At 32.6% G+C, this 22872-nt stretch overlaps 2 protein-coding genes across 3 annotated transcripts; both read right to left on the bottom strand.

Moving 5' to 3' along the window:
• Window positions 1-3148: 3148 nt before the first annotated feature.
• Window positions 3149-7596, bottom strand: LOC107958476 (probable serine protease EDA2). Its single transcript, XM_041081469.1, is given in 12 exon segments — window positions 3149-3605; window positions 3824-3907; window positions 4232-4306; window positions 5048-5145; window positions 5311-5513; window positions 5598-5669; window positions 5742-5795; window positions 5920-6036; window positions 6431-6613; window positions 6802-6957; window positions 7062-7187; window positions 7286-7596. Coding segments are annotated over 12 exon segments (1491 nt in total). The 5' UTR covers window positions 7478-7596; the 3' UTR covers window positions 3149-3474.
• An 11274-nt stretch (window positions 7597-18870) lies between these two features.
• Window positions 18871-21535, bottom strand: LOC107896577 (B-box zinc finger protein 18). Of its 2 annotated transcripts, none has more exons than XM_016821777.2 (5): window positions 21006-21535; window positions 20412-20508; window positions 20183-20298; window positions 19851-20093; window positions 18871-19211 (listed from the first exon to the last, which is right to left on the bottom strand). In XM_016821777.2, exons 1-5 carry the CDS (start codon window positions 21096-21098, stop codon window positions 19203-19205), a joined length of 558 nt encoding a protein of 185 aa, XP_016677266.1. In that variant the 5' UTR covers window positions 21099-21535; the 3' UTR covers window positions 18871-19202. The 2 variants fall into 2 exon arrangements, with proteins under 2 accessions (XP_016677266.1, XP_040937402.1); XM_041081468.1 differs by having other exon boundaries at window positions 20412-20531; window positions 21006-21178.
• Window positions 21536-22872: the final 1337 nt, after the last annotated feature.

Raw genomic sequence — 22872 nt, 5'->3', positions numbered from 1 at the left:
TCCAATAATTGGTAATGTTTTCAATCATTCTCTAGGTTTTCCATGCCATTCATTATGCAAGTAAGACACTCAATCCAGCTTAATGCAATTATACTACCACTGAAAAAGAAATGTTGGCAATGGTGTTTGCATGCAAAAAATTTAGACCTTTCCTGATGGCAAACCGCGTCTATGTGTATACGAATCATTCAACACTGAAATATGTGATAAAAAAAAGGAAACAAAAGCCAAACTTATGAGATGAGTGTTACTCCTCCATGAATTCGACTTATGGATCCTTAACAGAAAAGGGATAGAAAAACAAATTATTTGTCAAGATTAGAATTAAAAGCAGAAAGCAAGGGAGAAGTAGAAATAAATGAAAAGTTCATCGATGAGTAGTTGTTCCAGGTAAAGGTAACTTCCAAAACACCTTGGTATGCAGACATTGTGAATTGTTTAGCCCAAGGTATTTTTTCAGCGGACGCAACATGGACACAGAAAAAGAAAATTTGATATGATGCTAGGAATTATATATGGAAGGAACTGACCGTTTATAAACACTATAACATTTATAGAAAAAATATAACACCAAAAATATAAGAATTAAGAACGACTATGTTTGCTAGTGCATAGGTCAAATTGTAATATATTTTGTACAATGAAATACTTGAAAGTATTTCAAGGATCGTACCCAAGGGAGGATGGAATAAATAATGAAAATGCTTTTTATAGTAATAAGCCTAAATAGTAATATTTAATTCCTATATTATGATAAATCATAAAATAAGTTGAAGAGATAAAAATAAATAAATAATGAAAAGAAATAAATAAGTAAAAATAAACAATGAAATAATTTAATGAACCAATCAGGAAGATTAACTCGCTTCAGGGTTTATAACTAACTTCAGATTAGGGTTTTAGAGTGGATTAGTCATTGATTAACCAATTATTACCCCCTAACATTTAATTAACTAATCGATAATTAACTAATCGAATGGTTGATACTCGGTTATCTCTTGACCTCGCTTTCTCAATTAAGATAAATCATAATTTACTCGGTTCGACTTGTCTCCCGACCTCGTCTAGCCTATGATAACTTACTAAATGATTAAATGATTGTGTAAGTGCCAGTGTAATTACTGAATTGCAGGATGTGTTAATGTTTATTGATTGCATTAACAAGCATGTCACTGAATCTTATTGTGTATATTGGATGCATGCAAAGCATGCCATTGAACTTGGTAAACTGAAAGCATGTTAAGCATGCCACTATTATTAATACTGTTACTGGTTAGCATTATATGCTACATTATTGATATGTCATATTGCATTGCATGGGTTTGGGTATTGATGGGTGATGGAAGAGTTCCATAGAGTACTGATGGTTTATTCGCAATATTATTGTTTAGCAGTATATTTGTGCCCCGAAGTATTTTCAGAGTACTGACGACTTATCACAACTTACTAGCACTTGTCTGCAAATTATTAGCAGTTTTAATTGCATAGGGTTACTAGTGGTTTAACCATATCGAGCTTTGACTATTATTGTTTTGGTGTTGGGATGACGGGTTCTGGAGAACTTGTGGTGTGCAGCGGATGGATGGGTAAGACTATTGCACTGTTTCATATGAGCATGCCATATACAGAATTTTGTTATGTCATGATAAACTGTATGAATTATTATAATAGTTGTATGCTTCTTTGATTGATTGTGTGCCCATGAAATTCCTATATTTGCTTAGACTCACACTAATGCCTATATTTGCTTAGACTCACACTAAGCTTTTAAGCTCACCCCTTAGTTTACTTCTTACAAATAACCCTCAAGATTAAGATCAGATTCGACATACGGAGGTTTCATCTCGAATTTTCAATTAATAAAGTATTTTTAATTTTACTTCTTTTATTTTTGGGACTAATTTTTAAGGAATGTGGCCTGGGTTATTTATTTATTTTTTTGCATGCATGGAATTTTGGATAAAATCGAGCAAATTTAATAGCCGACCTAATATGACTTAAACACGGATTTTCTTACAAATATTAAAGGCATCACAGTTTTCTGCTGCGTAATGATGAAATGTAGTTTTTATTTAAAAGGTTTACTAACGAAATCGATAGATTTTTTCAAATGACACGACTTTCTAATAATCAAACTTAAATCATAGACGACCTAACAATCCGATGTTTTTAGTAAACATAAGGTGACCATGCTAAGTTTCCTAAATTGATCAAAATAGTGATTTTTAAATTGAGCGAATTTACTTAGTCATTTCGATGACTAATGTAGCCTTCAGAATTCATCCATATCATCTATACCAAGTTTGAGAGGTTACAGTTAAGGTTAAGCCAACATTTCGTCACACTCTTCCTCAGTATATTCCTTAACCTATCTGTTACCTAAGATAGTTATGAAAAATTAATTGAATAATTAATCTAGTTACAATTTGAACTCATCTTTAACCTATTTCAATTACTAATCTATTAACCTACAATTTCTCAACCACTTGAAAGAATTAGCACATCATAAAATTCAAATCAACCAAAAAGATGAACAAGAACATAATGACATGGGAAAAGTTAAAAAAATATATATTATTCAATTGAAGCACAGGTCTCTTCAATAATCAAATCCAAAAGTTCAGATCAAATCTCTACCAACAACTTCAAGCTATCACTTTTGAAAAGAAAAGAAAATTAAAAAGAAAACAATGGCTCTCAAAAGCTAAAAACCTAATTAGAATAAGAAAGAACATATGATACCTCAAAAAACTTGGCCTAAAATTGTAATTTACTGGTGGTTATAGGACTCTCCTAATGTTGTAACTCATACTAAATCAAGAGGGATTGAAATCACGCAAAACAAGATGGGTTAAAAATACTAATCATTTTGAAACTTTTCTTTAAAAAAATAAAAAATCCATAATTAAATGGTTACTAATATTCCAAGGTGGAATTTTTATAAAAACCCTTTTTAAGCATTCAATTAACAACTAAACATTTTATCAAATTAAATTGTTTCATTGAAATATTTTAGAAAATATCTTTTAAGTATTCGATCAACATTCTAAATTTTTTTATTAAGTTATTGGATAACGAAGTTACAATTTGAAATAATAAATAACATTATAAAAGTAAGTGCCTCAAATTATAAAGTACAAGAATTAAATCAGAGAGACCAAATCCTTAAGTTGATCTATTTTGTTCATAGTGAATCTTGAACAGCTTCATAAATTTCGTCATGCACTGAAAATTAAACTGAAAGAGGTGAGGTTGGAACTAGACAGTAACACAGTGCAGTAATGAAATTCTTGAGGTTAATGCCAGACATGTACTACATGATTAGGGATAAGGAATGAGATAACCGACTGTAAGTACGCGTTATGGACGAGTAACACTGGCAATGCCTTGTCTAATGAGCACCTAAGCATGCTTTGAAGGGCACATTTACAAGAACAGGTTTGTCTACGGTTTTGCATCTTTACATATCTGGGTTTATGCCAAACAAGTGTACATGGAATGCCAACCCGAGCCCTTGCACTCGGACAACCACAAGTCGATGTGTTCTGTCATCTTGTGCCTCACTTTGTTAACTGCATCAGGGATGCTGCAGCTCTGAGCATTATCTGAAATGAGAAAATAAATCACAACTTTAGAGAATACCTCAGAGTCATTATTCGAAGAACTGGTAAGCAATAATCATGGATTTCTAGAGTCTACACAATGTTTACAAGTGCTATACAATGCAAGCACATAATTGACTGCCAAAATGTGCTTAAAACTTTAAGCTATTGGGGTCTTCTTTTCAAGATACCTTAGATTCCATTAGCAATACAGTTCTTACCTTCAATGCTTGAAACAGTTTGGGGACATTCTCGCATATCAATTCCATGGCCGCAATTATGACAAGTAATAATGTATGAAGGCACTGAAATGTTCCAAAGTACGTTCTTAGAGAGTGAAATAGGATAAAAAGGTGACATGCAGAAAGTCGTTGATCAGCAATAAGTTATTTCCAATTTCTAGATAATCCCACAACCTAAAGAAAATAACATTTTTCGCAATCACAACTTAAAGAGTTCCTAGGCTTGGCTATTATTAAGAGGTTATCAGACATCTAGATGGCCGCAGCTAGACCATCCACACTGCCCAGTGGAGCAAACAGCAACCAAGAGCTTCCTATGAAGCCTCTTCTTTCAGTTTAGAATCTGGGTATTCATAAAAGTAATTGGTAATGCTAATGGAAGCTTACTGCCCGGCGAAGATGTCTGTTTGGAAGCATGGCGCCATGGATCCTGTGAGCCATTTGTAAAAATGATTTTTGACCCTGCAAATTCATATTTTTGTAAGACAAACAGAACTATAGTATATGCATGTTGTTGAGCGCAATACTAGAAGCATGATAATATAAGCAACAAAAAAGTAAATCATTATTTTAATCGCGTTAATTATTTAGCCCTCAAATGCTAAATGAACCGCTCATCTCTCTTGACTTCGAGGCAATGCATTTTCCTTCAGACATACATAATCACTTCCTTTTGCATGTAAGTACAACATAATTTGTTTTTGACTAACGTAAACCCAAAGAATTAGCTGGAAATGAATGAATACAACTGAATATCAAGCTGAACAGAAGGTTTTAGTCTACAGAGATAGAAGACCATTTCTTGAGAAGAAATCAAAGAAATGATATTTTACACAAGAAGCATTTACTGCACCATAAGAACATCTTAGTACAGAGTACCTCATTTTTTGCATGCGTGCAATCAATGAGTGCAACACCTCAGTCCGCTGGCACAGAAGTAGCAGACAGTGACAGGAATAAGCTAGCCTGTCTGTAGGTGCCTGAAGGTGTGGTGCATGTTTGAGGGGAAAATTATATGCTACACAGCTAGAAGTAAAGTAATAAAGCAACTCTAGACCAGCAATTAGTATGTACAGGGATTGACCAAAGAAGGGAAAACTCGAGTCTTTAATCCTAGAAGCCTACAAGACTAAACTTGCATAAAAGCATTGGAAAATTCATGGTGAGGAAAAGGCAGAAAAACGAGAAAGATTATGCCTTGACCTGCAATATTTGTGCCTCCATAGTATATATTTGTCACATCAACCTCTGGGTAAATGCCTTCTCCAAAGACATTCTTGCAAAGATCTAAGTGGTATCTGCAATACGCGCAATACATTTGTATGGCCGGATGTGCACCAAAGCATAGAAGAGGGGAAAAAACACTTAATATACTCATTTGTAATCTGACAGAAGTGCAGATAGCAGAAGTAAACCAGAAAGCAACCCTAGTATCAATTACATAGCGTGATATTTAGAAACATACTGTATCAATTTTGGAAGAGCGAACGGTGTCATTTGAGGGTGCCACCTGGAAATATGCAACTTCAGTACATACTTGAAACCACCATAGCCGGTCAGAACTACCTTCATTAACGGCAGTGTTCTTCAAGTGTTTCTGGTTATAAGTTTCAACACTGACACCAAAAGTTCCAACAAAATACTCTTTGACATATTTGGCATAGGCGGCCTGCAAAGGTATAAGAAATTATTGTCCACAAATCATATAGTCTCACAAAACTATAAAGATGCATAATGTGTAATACGAGCATACCACCAAATCCATTCCTGCCTTTTTTGTGTCAACAAGAGGTGTGCATAATGCATCTGGATGTCCATATTGAAACTGCATATTCATAAACATTAAAGATTACTACAGAGAAAAACTAACAAGACTGAGAGGAAAAAAGAAATGTACCGCAACAACAGCAGCATCCGCCAGGAAATAGAAGAAATCACCATCAATATCAAGCTGGAAACAGAAACAAATTGTCAGCAACTGTATGAGGAGATGACAATTTTAGTAGAACATCGTCACTTTGCAATTTAAGTAGAGGGTTTATACAATGGAGAAATAAAGGGAAAGAAGATTCAACCTCAGCTGCACCAAACTGCTTCTTCAGTTCTTTTTTATTTGTTTCAAGACTCCGATCAACAAGTTCAGTGATTTCTTGTAACACGGCTTTGCATTCAGGACCAGCTGACTCACCAACCTGTACATGGAGGAGGGTTAAAAGAATAAGGTGAATAAAGGTGATGGAAAATCTATAACTGAAGGAAGAATATATTCAGGAAATGAAAATAAAAATAAAAGAAAAGAAAAAACTCGGAATAAGAACAGATATTTACAAGATGAACTCCCTTCAACCACTCAATCTCATCGAATTTCCATCATCGGCTGTCCCAATTATTGTCATTTTAAACAAAGTAAGAGAACTATATCTTCCTATACTTATGTTTACCCTTCAAAGAACGATAATCATAAACTTTCATCCTAAATTGAACTAGTTTATGGGTATTTTTGAAATTTTATAATTAATCAGATAACAAATGAATAGCAAAATGTAACACAAAAAAAGTGAGGTGAAGGGAGTATCAATCTCTTACCTGCTTATCATAGTCAGTGTAGTTGTAAACAGCAAGAACAACAGCAGAACTTGCCAGGCTTCCGCATGTTAAATGAGGAAACTTAAGTCGAAACCACGCACTAAGAGCACCAGAGTATGAAACGCCAAAAACAAACCATGCATTCTCAGCACCTGTTCTATTTCGCTTCAAGTTTAAGGATTCCTACAAAACAGAAGCGCTGTAAATAGAAAAAGATAAGGTGAACAACAACATGAACTTAACAACTAAAACATGAGACAATTGACTTCAGTCAATCCGATAAAAAACCAAGCAAGACAATACTAGGCAAGCTAAACCTCGAACTAACAAAAACCTGATTTATCGAAGGGAAAAACGAAAAAGAAGCTTACCTGATACCACTGACGGAAAACAGCCAAGTCAAAGAGAGCCTGCTTAGATGAAAGATATTTCAGATTTTCCATTGTATGTGACTTAAAAGGGCTGCTTTTCCCATAGTAACGATGCTCAAGTGAAACCACAGCAGCCCCAAACTTCTTGGCCAAAACCTGAAACTCATAACAATACAATAATTATTGAGACATTTTCTTCCAAAATCAAATTCGTTTTCTCTGTAAAAAAAATGGGTTTGAAGCGAAATAGTAGAATTTAAGCCGAGATAGTCATTGCTTATGCCATTGCACGAAGACTCCCCACAAATTTTTAAGAAAATAGGTCCATCGGGAACTTGAAAGTAATCAATGAATTCGTAGTAACGCTGCTTAAATTACCGGAGGTCCTGCCAGAAAAAAAAAAAGGTAGAAACTTGGGAATAAAAAGGAAGTACAGTTTGGAATAGAAATAACATATATCAGAAAAACAGAACGGGAGGATTACATAAGGAGAATAGTGATCGAGAGTCTGGTCGAACCAGAGCTCTTTTGTGGTTAAATAATAGCTACTTTGAGACAAGCGGTTAAGCAAAGAGCGAGGCGTCATCACGAATCCATGGGCGAAGCCCGACAGAGCCACGAAGAACAATAACGAGACGGACACAACCAACGGTTTCGAAAGCCTCATCGTTCCCATTGCCAGCCCTGATTCAGATCAGGGGGCCGTGGGGTTCTTCGTGTCTTAAAACTCTTGGGAGATAACGGGAAACCAGATCAGTTAATCCTGGGCAGCCAGCTTCACATATATTTATTATATTAAGGTCACTAAAGAATGAAAAAAAAAAAGGTTGACTAAAGTATATAAATCTTTTTAGTGGGTAGACTACAAAGTTCATTTAACTAAAATATCTTCAAAAATTTACAAAATAATTGTTAAACTATTTAATTTTTTATTTAATAAACTGTTTAAGTTACTGCTGTATTATTTTTTTTATTCATATTACTTGTATTAATTGAAAGTGTTTTTTTTTCTATAATTCAATTTACAAATGAAAACAAAAAATTTCAAACAGTTTTCTTCTCTTATCTCTAACACTAACCATTCGATTGATTTGGCTCTAAAATATATTCTACTCGTTAATAGACACTAATCTACTACATTGATTGTTGAATTGTTACTTAGAGTTCCTTAACCGAACTTTTAAAAAGAAAAAGAACCTAACAACTAATAACTTAAATAAAACTTTCGAATAGTTTAATAATTTAAATAAAAATTTTCGACTAATTATATAATCTTTTTCTATTTAAGTAAAAAATTGGTATTTATATGATTCTTTTTTAGTCTGAGAAAGTGTGGAAGACACAATCAAATATCAAAGCTTTTTCTATATAAAAAGAACCATAGAACATAAATCACCAAAAATCAATATACTTCTACTTAAAATTTCAGTCTCTTTAACCCTTCAACAATTAGTAAAAATGGTCAATTTTGGACGATAATATGGCATCTGCGTGGGTGTTTGACATAAATCCTTTAATTCACGTGTTTTTACATTTTTAAAAAAAATAAATTAAGATTATAAATGGAAAAGAAGCATTAATAAAAAGAGGAAAGAATTGTGAATTCCTCTGCACTCACAATCTCATATCTATAAAACTCCACCAAAAAAGAAAGATTTTTAAATTAAAGAAAGATTTTTAAATTATTTTTTAGGTAAACTATTAAAATAGTTAATTTTGTTTGTATCAGATTACATTTTAGTCATTTATATTTAAAATGTTATATTTTAGTCACTTATGTTATTGTGTTGTAATATTTTAGTCACTGAGTCGTTAATTGTCGTTAAGCTGATGTAGCATATTAAATCATCATTTCAAATGAAAATTTTAGATTAAATTATTCAATTACCCCCTATATATATATATTTTTTGTTTTGAGCTTTTCCGTTCAGTTCGAGATTCTAATCTGGTAACGATTCCAATCCCATGAGCCATGCAAATTATGCTTGGTGACCGTCGTTGTTTATCATTATCGTTCACCTCATCTTCGCATTGGTTCACAGATAATATGGAGGCATTCGTACAGATCTCCCGGGGCTTAAGGCTTTTTTTGGCATCAGCGATGGCTCTACTATCTAGAGAGAGCCTTGGAGCTTTCTTGAAGAATTTTCATGGAGACCTTGTGCTACCTTCTTTGTACTCAAAAATGGGAAAGGGGAAAGGTGACTTGCTCTGATTATCAATAGGTGTGGAAAGTTTCGATGCCAGAGATTAGAGCTCTGATGTAACCGAATATTGCTTCGAATGGTCTGGTGACACTGCTGCTCGACCTTATGGCTACTTCTCTAATTCTCTCGATATTGTTGGTGTCTCATCAGTCTTCACTTGCTCCGTTTTCTTTTCACTCGCCTGAAACAAATTAAAAAAAAGTTAATAAAACAATACAAACTAATGTTAAAAAAAAAGACGGAGACGAGAAATAGAAACCAACCAGTGTTTCCACATGAGGGAGGCGTTTAGCGGAGTAAAGGCATTTTTCAAAAAGAAGCTAGTGACAATCAAAGATATGAAGGAAACTAGCCATGCATCCCATTTGACTCCCTATTTGCTTCTCAAGACTTTGCTTTGACACTACACTTGTCATCATCTTTCCTTTCTTTTTTTAAGAAAAAACTATTCACCCTCATATTTAACTCAATAATCCTCTTCTTACTGACAAGTTAATCTTTCTATTTACACTTTCTGACAAAAGAATGGAAAATAAGAAAAGAAAAGGAATGTTAAAAGAATGTAAAAGAAAAAAAACATAAATTTCTCAAAAAAAATATAGGGACCAATTGTATAATTTAACCTAAAATTTTTGTTTGAAATGATGATTTAACTTGCCATGTCAGCTTACCATTTCATCGTTAACGATAATTAACAGCTCAGTGACTAAAATGTTACAATACGATAACGTAAGTGACTAAATCATAACATTTCAAACATAAGTGACTAAAATGTAACCTGAGGCAAATAAAAGTGACTATTTTAGTAGTTGACCCTTTTTTTTTCTTTGTTGAATGGGTACTCATTGAAAGGAGAATCTCGTAAGGAGTACATATATATGATGGTGAAGAACTTTTTGGCTATGCTCGTCTGAAGTATGATGTTGCATCTTATGTTGATCATTTTGAGGGTATTTCAAATATTAAACATACTCCTTCATAGAAAAGGTACTTGTTGTTCCACGAGCTACCATCTCTATTGTTGAAGATGTAGCACCTCATCCCCTTAAATAAAATTGAGGCAAACAAGCAATGAGAGCATAGGTTAAGGGGTGTAAGTTTGTTGATTTTGGTATGGTATGATCTATGTTTATGCATTTGAGATGAATGAATGAATGATAAGAAGTTTGTTGTTATTGTTTGTTGTTTTGTTGCTACTATGAAGTTGTTTTTCCCTTGATATCTTTGTCTTATGCATGGTGATAGGGAGAGTTTTGATCATTTGCTTATGTTTTGTCAAAAAGCCAAAGGGAGAGATTGTTAGGACTTTAGCTGTCCAATTACTAATGATTCAACTTATGATCAAACAACTTGTTGAATCGCTCTTGTTCATTCCTATGTTTAAATAGACGTCAAAATAGATCTTTAAAGAGCAGTCTGAATAATGACTCTAGGACAACTCAAGTTAAGTTAGATGTCGAATTTTTTACTTTGACCTTCATGATTGGTTTCTCTATAAGAAAATAATGTCTAGAACATGTTTTAGCTCGTCAAAAGAAATGGTAATTGAATTTGGCTATTGAAGAGATTGGAGATCGACATGCCTTATCCCATAAGGCTTATACTTATCTTTTAAGTTATTTATTTGGTTATTAAGTTGTTAATTTATCTTGGTTGATAAGACTTTATTTTAGGATAAATATTTGAGGGTTTATCCAAGATTATATTCATTAAATTGATGAATTTATCTCTATAAAATATTATTAGAGGAGTTGTCATATTTTGCCTATGAATAGGTAGCACATATGCTTGATTCGATAAGCCTTTTGGAGAGTGTTGGTGTTACATTGTTTTGTATTTGTTGTTAGGCTCTTTTTTTTTGCGCTCTTATTAAGTTTTCTTAAAAAGATACTATTGACTGTAAATGAGCTTATTTAGGGTGCGTGATTTATGATAATTAAGTTCATTGTTGGGATAACGCCCTAAAATTTTTTGGTAAACCGTATGAGAATTTTTTCGATGACTTTATCTATAAATTAGATAAGAAATTTGATTTTATTAGTTATAATTATTTTTAGACTATTAAAATGGCCATTGAGAAGCACTTTGAGCTATTTTAAAGTTTCGAACTCAACCGAATAAAAAGATGAGTTGAGGGGCAAAATGATAATTTTGCTCCTAAAGGTATTTTGATCATACGAAACCAAAATATGATAGACTATTAAAGTTTATATGTTGATGTGGGTGATGAGATGATTTTTGAAACAATTGATCATGAAATGAGCTTTAAATTGCAAATTTACCAACCATACTAGCTTGTTTCAGCCGACCAAAGAAGAGAAACAAGAAGAAAGCTTCTTCTTTTTTCTTTTATATTTTTCATAAGCTTCTTCTTTTTTCTTTTTCTTTTTTCTACTTTTTTTTGCAATCTTTCGCCACTTTTCTTTTTTTTTTTGCTGCAAAGTCACCTTTTAGAAACCATAATAGAACCAAAAAACCTCATGAACCTCATCATTCACACACTTATGATTTTGAGCTTTCATGAAAGAAAAATGGGTTGAGTATGAAAGTGAAATTTAAGGTGAATTTTTGTGATTTTACATCATTTTGATACCTTATTTTGTATTTATAAACATTATTAAGTTAGTTGAGTCATTTAAATGGTCATTTAATGTTGTCTTTATGAGTTGTTATGAGATCTAATAATATGCTTGTTTATTTGGTGATAAAAATTTAATAGAGAAAGAGGCTCTCAACAAATGCAAAGAAAAAGTTGTGGAATGAAATAGAAAGTGGGGAGTTTTCCATTCTTTTTGTTGATTTTGGGTAAGTTCTTATGGAACTTACTATAGTTACTTTGTTGTAGGTATTGTTTAGCTTAATAATATATTATTTAATACATTAAAAAGATTAATTAAGAACAATATGACATTTGTGTTTAGGGTGAGTTAGGAAAAGGTTAATTGATTGATGGAAACATGAGTTTAAACATGAAATATAAATGTAAGTACATGTGTATGTACAAAATGTAATTATATATGTGATTGATTACAATATATAAAAAATGTGTAATGTTAATGATATGCTAAGAATGGTTGAAAGTTAAATGTGTTTTTTGTTTAATTAATGGTATGAGATTGAATGGCATGAACAGGCTCATAATAAGTTATGAGACTTTTAAGACTCTTGGAAATGTTTCATTAATATTTTGATTGGGTATAAATTTGATAGAAGGTTTAGAATACGATTGGCATGCCAATAGGAATTATTAGTGCACGTATGGGTTATGTGGAGACTTAAAGATTGGTATTGTTACTTTGACTTGACATTTGATCTGAGTTAAAGGAATGTTCTTTTGAGAACATTTGTTGTGTGGGTTGAAGCACTAGTAGTGCTATATTTGTTGGAAAAATCTGGTTTAGAAAATAATTTTTTGTCACAGCAAAAAATTAAAAATTTGAAAATCGAACCGGTTTGTAATATTTATAGTAATAAGCTTTTTCTCGAAAAATACCTGTGCTTTATGCAAATACAAATAATATTTATTTAATAGAAAATATTATTCTACTCTAAGTAGAATGGGGTGGATGGCACACCTTAGTAAATAATACTAGAGATGACGCTCATCTCTCTTATGATAAAAGGATTTGAGTCTCTCCTGTATCGAGACCAATTATATGTGTTTCTTGGATATTTAACTCAACAATTTATAATTTAATCCAACCTAATATATATTTTCTATTTTTCAAAATAAATTTTTCTTTATTTATTTAATTTTCCAATTAAATAATTTTCTCAACCTAATTCTAATTTTGTTAAAGTCATGTTACTTTACCATAGAATAATTTATGAGGAAATATATTTAATTTTCATATTCAATGGATTCACAACGACTAACTGTAACAGTCCATTTTAGGTGAGATCGGAACAGTGGTTTCGGAACCACAAATTCGAGTCAAAAATAAATTTATTTTATTTTATTTTATTTTATGGTTGACATTATGATAGGAAGGTCACATGAAAATTTTGGTACGTAAATTTTACCGATTGTGTGTTTAATTAGGGAAAAGACTAAATTGCATAAAATGCAAAAGTTGGGTTCTAGTAGGTATAGGTATCAAATAGCTATGGAGTTCAAAACTTAAGGTCCTTTTGTGGTCATTAGACATTGAAGAGTAGTTAGTAGATATTTTAATGACTCATCTATGGAAAAATTAGAAAAAGGGTAGGGACTAAATTGGAAATTAATAAAATTAATAGATGATAATTAATTAAAAAGAAAAAAATCATCTAATCATCTAATTTCATATCATCTTCCCCAATTTTTCTATGGAAACCCTAGGAGAGAGGAAGAAAACTTTTCAAGCTCAATAAGGTATGAAATCAAGGCCCGTTTTTAGTAATTTCTATATTTTTTGAAATCATGATAGCCTAATCTTTCTATTTAGGGGATTTATTTGAAAAGTTATCAAGGTATGAAATTTGGGTCATGGATGAATATGCTAAAAATTAGAAATTTGTGGTAGAAAATGAAAAGTTATTTATAGATAAACAACTTTTACAAAGCACTTTTTGATGAAAACTTGATTTAGGGACTAAAATGAAAAAGTGGTAAAACCCATGGAAAATTCTAAAATTTTGAAATGTATGTGTTGTAATTGTAATATATAAATTTCAGCTAGGCTTGGAAAGAAGCTTAAATTTCATGAATTTCATTTTCCGAGCCTAGGGACGAAATCAAATTTTTTGAAAAAGATAGGGGCAAAATGGTAATTTTTCCTAGGATGTAATAGGATACAAATGTATATGAAATGTGATAGATTAATAGTTAAAATTACCAATATAGATCCGAAAAGACCAACCACAGAACTAGATCGAGGAAAGCAAAAGGTTTCGGATTAGTTGAAATTCAAATACAAACCATTTTCAAGGTAAGTTCGTGTAACTTAAATATGTATGTTAATATGCTTAAATTGAATTGTATGATTGTGTTGATATGAATGAGATGTTACACATAACGAAATAGTCATAAGTTTTGAAAAATGGACAAATTGTCATTTTCGGTTGAATGTTGAATTTTGATGGATTAAGAATAATAATGTATAAGTTGCAAATAGAATTTAGCCCGGACGTGTAATTCTAATGTAAGCCCTCTTGCGCTTAGGTTATAAATTGGATTTAGCCCAGACGGGTAATCCATATTAAGCTCACTAGAGCATATGCTACGGATAGGATTTAGCTTGGACTGGTAATCCTACTGTAAAATGTACAGCTCAAGAGTGTGCCTTTTTATTATGTACCCTAATGGGTACTTTTGCACATGTGTATATTACTCGAACATCCGTCGAGATTTCAATAGTTCAACGGAAATGGCTCTTAAAGTGTGGAAAGATGAAAATAATGGAAGCTTGTAATGTGATGAGTTCATCTATGTTTACTTGATATTCATATGAGATTATGTGACTAACTTGTTGAATAAGTGTATGTGTTAGGTAACTTACCCAAAATTGATGGAATGTAAATTGATGTATGCTTGTATTAATAAATATGACCGGTAAGTTTATTTTCTGTTATACGAACTTACTAAGTATAAAATGCTTACTTTGTTTAATTTTCCCTGTTTTATCGTGCTCAAAGCTCGCGAAGGTTAGAAGTCAGTCGGAGTAGTCATCACACTATCCACTATCTCATTTTGGTATAATTAAAAATCTCATTTTGGTATAATGGCATGTATAAACTTATTTGGCCAATGATGGCTTGTAATTGTGGTTTTGTAAACTAGCTATTAGAGTGGCTAGTGATGGTCTGAGTTGGCTATTTTTGAAGTAATATTTGTGTAGCCAAATGTGTTGGCTGATAATGATTTGATGATTCATTTTGTATATGGCCATAAGATATGGCCCATATTAATTATGGGGATGTAATCCTATTCATACATGCATATATGTGCTATGGCTATGAGATATGGCCCATATTAATTATGGGGATGTAATCCTATTCATACATACATACATACATGTGCTATAGTCACTCATGTTGGTTAAATTCATTTGGCATGGATGAATTGTGGATATGATCATGGATGCTTGATGATGGAAATGTGAGTAAATGACATAATAACAATAAGGCATGAATGTATGAAATGGAAGTAAATTGATATTTCATATTGCATGTGATTTGGTAAGCTTGGTCTAAATAAAATATGAAGTCTTAAGCAAGTATAAATTGATAAGAAGTTGATATGTATGAGCCATATTTATGAATGTGTAAGTGCTCCTTTATGCCATGTAGGATGTCATTGAGATGTGTAACTGTGCATGTGTTATTGAGGGTGACAAAAGGCTTGGAAAATAGCCTCAAAGTTGTCCACACGGTAGGCACACGGGCGTGTGTCTAGACCGTGTGTGACACACGGTCTACCCCATGGGAGTGTGATCCGGCCGTGTGTCCTCTGCACCCTAATTAGGTAAAACAGAATGCCTAGTAGTAAATACACGGGCAGAGACACGGCTGTATGTCTCAATCGTGTGAAGGACACGACCTAAGGACATGGGTGTGTGCCCAGGCCATGTGAAGTCTGCAATTGATTTTTGAAATTTAATTCGCCACACGGTCTAAGCACACGGGCGTGTGACTTGGCCGTGTGACCCTATTTAGTTGATGAAGTCATAAACAAAGAGTTACACGGGTTGAGGATACAGGCGTGTCCCAAGCCACACGGGCGTGTGTGACCACACGACCTACCCATATGGGCGTGTGACCCTTCAAAACAAGAAAATTTTCTAAGTGTCACAAAAGTTTCGAAAGTTCTCGGTTTAGTCCCGAACCACACCCAATGTATATTTTGGGCCTCAAGGGCCCATATAAAGGGAAAATTTGCATATGTATGAATGAATTTAATTTAAACAAAATTTTATGGTCTGATTTTATATGTTTACTTGCGTCTAAGTCCGGTAATGCCTCAAATCTTGTCTCGGTGTCAAACACAGGTAAGGGGCGTTACAATCTTTTTATATTATAATCCGACTACGTAATACCGCTTAATATTAGTTAAACATTAGATAATCAATGAGCCAATATTTGCTTCTATTTTGCTTTGCATGCAAAAACTTTGAAGATAATATACAAGTGATATTAATGTAATTAATAAATATTATTAAACTAATTTGTTCGAAAAATACAAGTATGCAAAATGAATATACTACACTTAGGACACCATATCCAATAATATTTTGGTTGTGTGGGTTGAAAATGCACATTTGTGCAATGATTATATACTTATTTGGTTGTGTGGGATGAAATTCCCAAGTGTCCAAGTCTCATTTTACTAAGGTTACGAAGGGCCTAATAAGATGAATGAATTTAAAGATGTCTAGTAAGATACAAAAATTACACATTTGTAAGTACGAAGGATAAAAATGAATTAATGAGATTTATGAAATGAATTGAATTAAAAGATGCTTGTTACTTTTATTTATAAGATGATTGAAGTTGACCATCTCTTTATGAAATGTGCTTATATGATGTTACTTGTCATTTTTATTTTAGAAACTATCTCAATAATTCTTATTTTATATCGTGTTTATCTTTGACCAATGAGTAACTATTAATTTAGCTAACTCCTACAAGGAGGCAAGGTAAGTATGGTAATTTTCATTTGGACTTACTAAGCAATTATGCTTACACATTGTTATTTTTCCGTGTAGATTGTTAATTCGTAGATTTTTAAAGCCAAGTCAAATTTGAGACATCACACTATCATTAAGATTTCTAAGAGTATGAGAATGATGTATTTTTAATTGTGGTAGGTTGTTTACATTTAAAATATGTTAATTTCATATTACTTGATTTCTGTGATGAATATTATCTAAATGTGAATTTGGAAGCTCTACTTGGTATTTCACTATACTATTCTTCTTTTGTTTAATCGATGATATGCATGAATACTTTACTTCTGAGATCATTGGTTGTGATTTTAAAGTGTTTTGTAGTAGTTTTTATATGTAATGGAGAATTCTTTAAGTAGATTTTATGCATACCATGAATAGAGGGACTTTGCAAAACAATTCAAGTATTTTGGGGTGAACACAGTGAATCACGTTGCGACCATGAAGCTGTAGCGTCGCAACTACAAAGGCAACATTGCAACTTCGCAATTCACCTCACCATGATCTCATTAACTCAACAATTCATGTCGCGATGTCAAATGTTCCTTGTCATGACGTTGCACCCCTATAGCAACCTTGCAGTTTTTCATTTTTTTTTATTTTATTTTCTGGGGCTCATTTTGGTTATGGTCACCTCCAAATAAATTCTAAATAATTTTAAATTATTTTTAAAATTTCAATTCATCTAAAACATGTTTAATTATTTTATAAAAGTGTTTTAAACTTTCAATCTTTAAATAAATTCAAGATTTCTTACTCGTATATGCTTTGGTAGCATATCCTATTCGTATTGGTCGTTTGGAACGGGTGAGGGGTGCTAAAGTTGGAGCTGCAATTACTTCTTTATATAAGGTAGATTATGCATAAACTAATAGGTGATCCAAATGATTGTTGAATAAGAACTATCCACTGAGTAAAGCTCCGTAAAATAGGAATAGTAAATCCGAACTGCGCTAACAAAGTTTACGTGTCTATTTCTCTTATTCTCTTATTTGTTTATTGCCCTGGTTTTGTCCACCTCTGTTCAAACATATGCCTGAACATCTCTATCTTAATATCGAATTAAACAGAAAGCAAATCAAAACTCTAAAAACCTTATTCGGTATATTTTACGGTAATGTAATATATTACTAGTTAATTGATAGAACATAAAATTAACTAAAAGCATATTTTATTAAATTATCTTTTAAGGATGAATTAAATTATCCAAATAATAAAAACAATAAAAATATAGAAAAAAGTGAAAACAATAACAATATACAAAACCCTAACTTTTTTCAATCCGAAGATAATTAATGAATCTAAAAAACCTATTTATAATAACAATTAGTTAATTGAAAAAACTAAAGTAATAAAATTGAAAAAAAAAATCACTTATAAATAAATGAATACAGTTGAAACTATGTTTGGAGGAGTCTAAAAAATTTGAAGAGTTAGATACAGTAATAAATTTTATTTTTTTTTGTTTTGGATTAACAAAATTAGATTAAGTGATTTAAAATGGGTAAAATTATGACAGATTTCGCATTAAGATTCCGAAAAAGTAAAACTACTGCTAATAATTTAGGTAAGGTGAATTCAAATACAAGAATCCGACTTACTTTTACCACATAAACAAATTTAGGGTTAGTTTACCAAGATTGTCTTTAAAAAGTTTGTTTTAAGATTCAAGTGTTTAATATTACTGATAAAATAAACTTTATAAAAGTTATAGATTTAATTTTTGTACTTTAATTGATTAATTTTAGTCTTTGTACCTTTCAAATTGGTCAATATTAACCCTTATACTTTTCGAATTTTGAAATTTTAATCTTAACTCAAATGGAAGTAGTTAAATACGTTTTTGTTAAACTTTTTAGTTACTAATCTTATACTATGTATACAGTTGTAAATTTAGTCATTATTTTCTGATTGTATTATTCTAAGTCCCTATATTTTTTAAATTATGAAATTTAAAACTTGATATAAACGATCATTTGGTAATTCACTAATTGAGTTTTTAGTATGTAATATGTAAAAATAACAATATGACATAATATTACACATAAATAACAGAACTTAAAAAATTTAACAATTACCAATGGACGGATGAGGATTGAAATTTTAAAATTTAAAAAGTAGAAAGATTATAAATCCACAATTTTTTTTAAAGTACAGATCTAACCAATCGAAACTAAATTTACTGGCCACCACATATAGGAAAGGAATTCAGGTTGTAAGTAACAGATTCTCTAGGTAGTACCGGGCATAGCATTACTTTTTAAGCATAATCTCAAGCATTCTTTCTCCCAAGTGGTTTAAGAAGTACAGGGAAAAACAAAACAAAACTTACAAAAGAACGGTTACATTCTTTTGCTTTGCAGTATGAGCTATGAAAGCTGTCTGGAAAAAGAAAACTATTCTATAGAAGCTACACCAGGAGATGATAAATCCAGCAGCTACGGAGCTGTAACATAAGCATGAAACGAGGCCTTCCAGGCTTCCAAATAAAATTTAACCGAGAACCAGGTCGCCTTATCATCATATCACAGCTGCCGACAACGGTGAATTATTGTTCCTTTAGACCAAAAAAGGAACCAGGCATCAGAGCTCAGCTTTGCAAGCTGAAGAAAACAATTTTGATGTACTATATACCTATATACGAGTTTTTGAAGTTTTTCTATGTACTTGAAGGAAAATGAAGGGTCGAAGCTAATATCGCTATAGGCTATCGTTCATATAACATTGTGAACTTCAGAAATTTACCATTCCTTGGTGTAATCTTTCAGTTCAACTCGAAAATCAAGACGAAATATTTGTCAACAATAAAATGTTTAATGAATGAACTAAATGAAACAAAAGCACTTGTATGCTCTAATTATTCTTTAAGGTACAGATGAGTGAACTTCAGAAATATCTTTAGCATCCTTTTGCCATGTTTTCATATCTAACTTCTCAGGTTGATGCTATAATCTGATTTGACAGGTTAAGTCTTACATATAGGTTTTATGTCTTTTCATGCATCGAAACAATCGCATGCCTACTGCACATATAAAATGAAAATTAGAGTGTTTCAATACCAACACATCTACCGAATCATCTCGTTTCTTAATGACCGGTTATAGACATTGCCCCTGAATATGTTGAACAAACAAGATCATGTGTTTCAAATGCAGTGAAAGAACAGGAGGAACTTGCATAACAGTAGAGCTCTAACCTGATTGTTTGAGGCTTGCCCATGTATTCGGTGCGGCTTCATATTCAAGTCTATCATTTTAGTACCCGTTTCAAGATGACCATCAGCATTAGCATCCATCCTTAGAACAGGAGAGGCCTTGTCATTTTGTTGGTTCTCTCCCACTGTCCGTTTAGCTGCATGATTTTGGCCTCTCATGGTCTCACTGGGATCCAAAGGCTGCGAAGCTGGATCCTCTATATTACCAGGTTTATACCCTGGAAACTGAAAAAAAAAAAAAAATTCCCAGGGAACATTTTTAACTCCAGGAGGAATATACGACCCAATTACCTTCAGAGATTTAAGTGACAAACCTCTACTCTCTGCCTTAAGACAAGATATCTTCCATGAGTTCTTTTACCTCCAACATGTACAATCATATCACATTGTAAACAAAGGGATGTTCCATCTATCTCACAGTAAAAGAAAGCTACATGCACGGTTCAAGGAATGAACATAAGTTCCGGAAACTTGTTAAGAAATCTGATAAATCAACAGCTCTATAATCAAACAGCACAAGACAAAAAGACACCTGCATATTACCAGGTGCATTTTCACATATATCGCAGCGAGGAACATCACTGGGGTTTGCCAGACGCACCCGGACATGCCGGCCGGCAAGCTTATTGCACAAATGGACCTGGCACATCAATCAACATTTCACTTCAAAACAAAAGGTTTGATTTTGCAGGTCAAGCTATAACAATGCACAAGAACTTTTTGAGAAGAAATAAAATCTAATATACCCATCTATTTTTTATAAAAATTACAATCTCCACCCTTCTACATGAAAAAGAAAAGACTCAAACTATTGCTTGACTAAGACTATTCATCAAATTTTGGATTTCTAGAAGAGAATTTATAGAAAGGTTAGCCTGCACAATTGCTTATGCTAGAAGTGGTAAAGAAGAGTATATTTACATATGTGTATGTATATCAATCCTGAAGAATAAAAGAAAGGCCTTTAGTTGGTTTAATAAAAAAGCCAAATATGAAGTAACTGTTGTAAAAATCCTGCCTCCTACAAAGAACAGACCAAAAAATTCTTAAATGGGTCCAGTAAACAGCTAAAACAGACCTCCAAAGTGTATGATTACATGGGGAAAGAAAGTGAGGAGAATGAAGGAAAGAACCAACCTTTTCATCACAAGCACCGCAAAGAGCAGCCTCATCGGCAGCACAGAAGACGATAGCAGCAGCACTTTCACAAGCGTCGCAAATGGTTCGCATAATTCTCTCTCACTCTCATCCTCTCGCAATAGCAAAAATATTCATCTTCTTTTTTCACATAATAATATTATAAATTAATAACATGCCCCAGAAAACAAAAGAACCCAACTACAGAAAATAAAAACAAATGGAAACAAATTGTTTTTATAATCAAATGAAAATGATAGGCAGAGGCAGCTGTTGTTGTTGTTGAGGTTGGTTGGTGATAATGATGATGATGGTAAGGACTAGGATTGGTGATAAGAGGGGAAAAAGATGTTTTTTTTTCTTTTAAATATTAGAATTACTCATTAAAGAAAAGGGTGGGGGAAAATGTAGGGATTGAATAAACAGGCAAGGCAACAAAAACATAAGAAATGAATGATGGGGTGGACCGGGAGAGGGTGTTTTCTTTTGTCAACTTGAGTTTTGATTCAATTGGCATTTGATGGATGGACACCACATGTTTTTCAAACAAAAGTCTTGGCTTTTATGTGTTGAGGAAGTTGAGAACGTCTCTGGCTTCAATCTTTGCTGACCAGTCACTTATCTGCCATGGGACCCAAGTTTATTTTTTCTTCTTTCTAGTTAACTTTGGTTTAGTTTCTTTCTTTTTGCTGCTTCTGGTTCGTACAAAGCATCTTCTTTTATCTCTCCCTCGTGGTTATAGTATTACTAGCTTCTCAAATATGAGATATGATAGGGCTAATGAAATCTTATGTTTTGGGGGCTTAGACTGCTTTCATCTATCAAGCATAGCCATAGGTGGACCTGGGACAATTTGCTTGAATTCAGACTTTTCTTCACAAAAACCATTCTACTGGTAAAGGCCATTGTCTTGTTTTTCACTGAACCATGAAAGGCAAACATGTTGAACAATTGAAAATGGTTTTCTTTTAATAAATATAATTGACTTTAATGAATCAAAATTAAAGCAGAAATTAATCTCAACAGCAGGTTTCAGTTCAAAGATATTTTCTTGGCTTTTTTGTCAAGGTTTTGTATATGCTCATTGCTCATGTGGTGTCCATTTCTTCTTCCTTTTTTGATTGTGATGTCCGCATTTTCATCAGCCACATAAAATGAGATCACAACTAAATTCATTTGAAAATTTTTGTGGCATCAGATGAATGGTTGTGGTTGGTAATATACGAAACAACCATGACTTTTACTTGTAAGCAACACTCTTTGAAAAAAAGAACAAACAGTACTGGTTTTATTTGGAAATTTTGTAAAAAGAAAAGAAAAAAAGAAAAGCATCAGATGCTGCAAATTTGACATTTCACAGAAAAGAATAGTGGCAAGCCTAACTAAAGCCAAGGCCTAATATGTCAAATCTTATAGTTCTTGCTGATTATTTCTTTCATCCTTTTGATCTATATCAAAGGCAATGCTTCCAAGTTAATACAATGAGAAGCCTCGTCTAGGATTACAGGGTATGCATATATAATCACAACCCAATATCACAAACTTAGTAAGTACTATTATCAATACAAATTTCTTCATGGAACTAAGTCATAAAAGACCTGTAAAACAATTGCAGCATGTAATACAATAGCCTTGTTGAACCTGCTTAGCCTTAGCTTGAATGGTCTGGAAGGAGGAGGAAGGATTGGAAGATTCCAACTGTTGTAGAGCTCTACCATGTACCCGTCTGGATCATGGATGAAGACAGGATCAACTCTGTTCCCTTCATCTTCAACTACAGTAATGAGATATCTTTTCCATGTCTTGCAGCTCTCTCGCATATACTGACAGTGATATCACTTCCTACTAACTAGCTGCTACTTGATAA

This window comes from Gossypium hirsutum, chromosome A11 (genome assembly GCF_007990345.1).
Source record: "Gossypium hirsutum isolate 1008001.06 chromosome A11, Gossypium_hirsutum_v2.1, whole genome shotgun sequence".
NCBI classification, from domain to species: domain Eukaryota; kingdom Viridiplantae; phylum Streptophyta; class Magnoliopsida; order Malvales; family Malvaceae; genus Gossypium; species Gossypium hirsutum.
The sequence above is the reverse complement of the archived record's forward strand: the minus strand, read 5'-3'. Positions and strand labels throughout refer to the sequence as shown.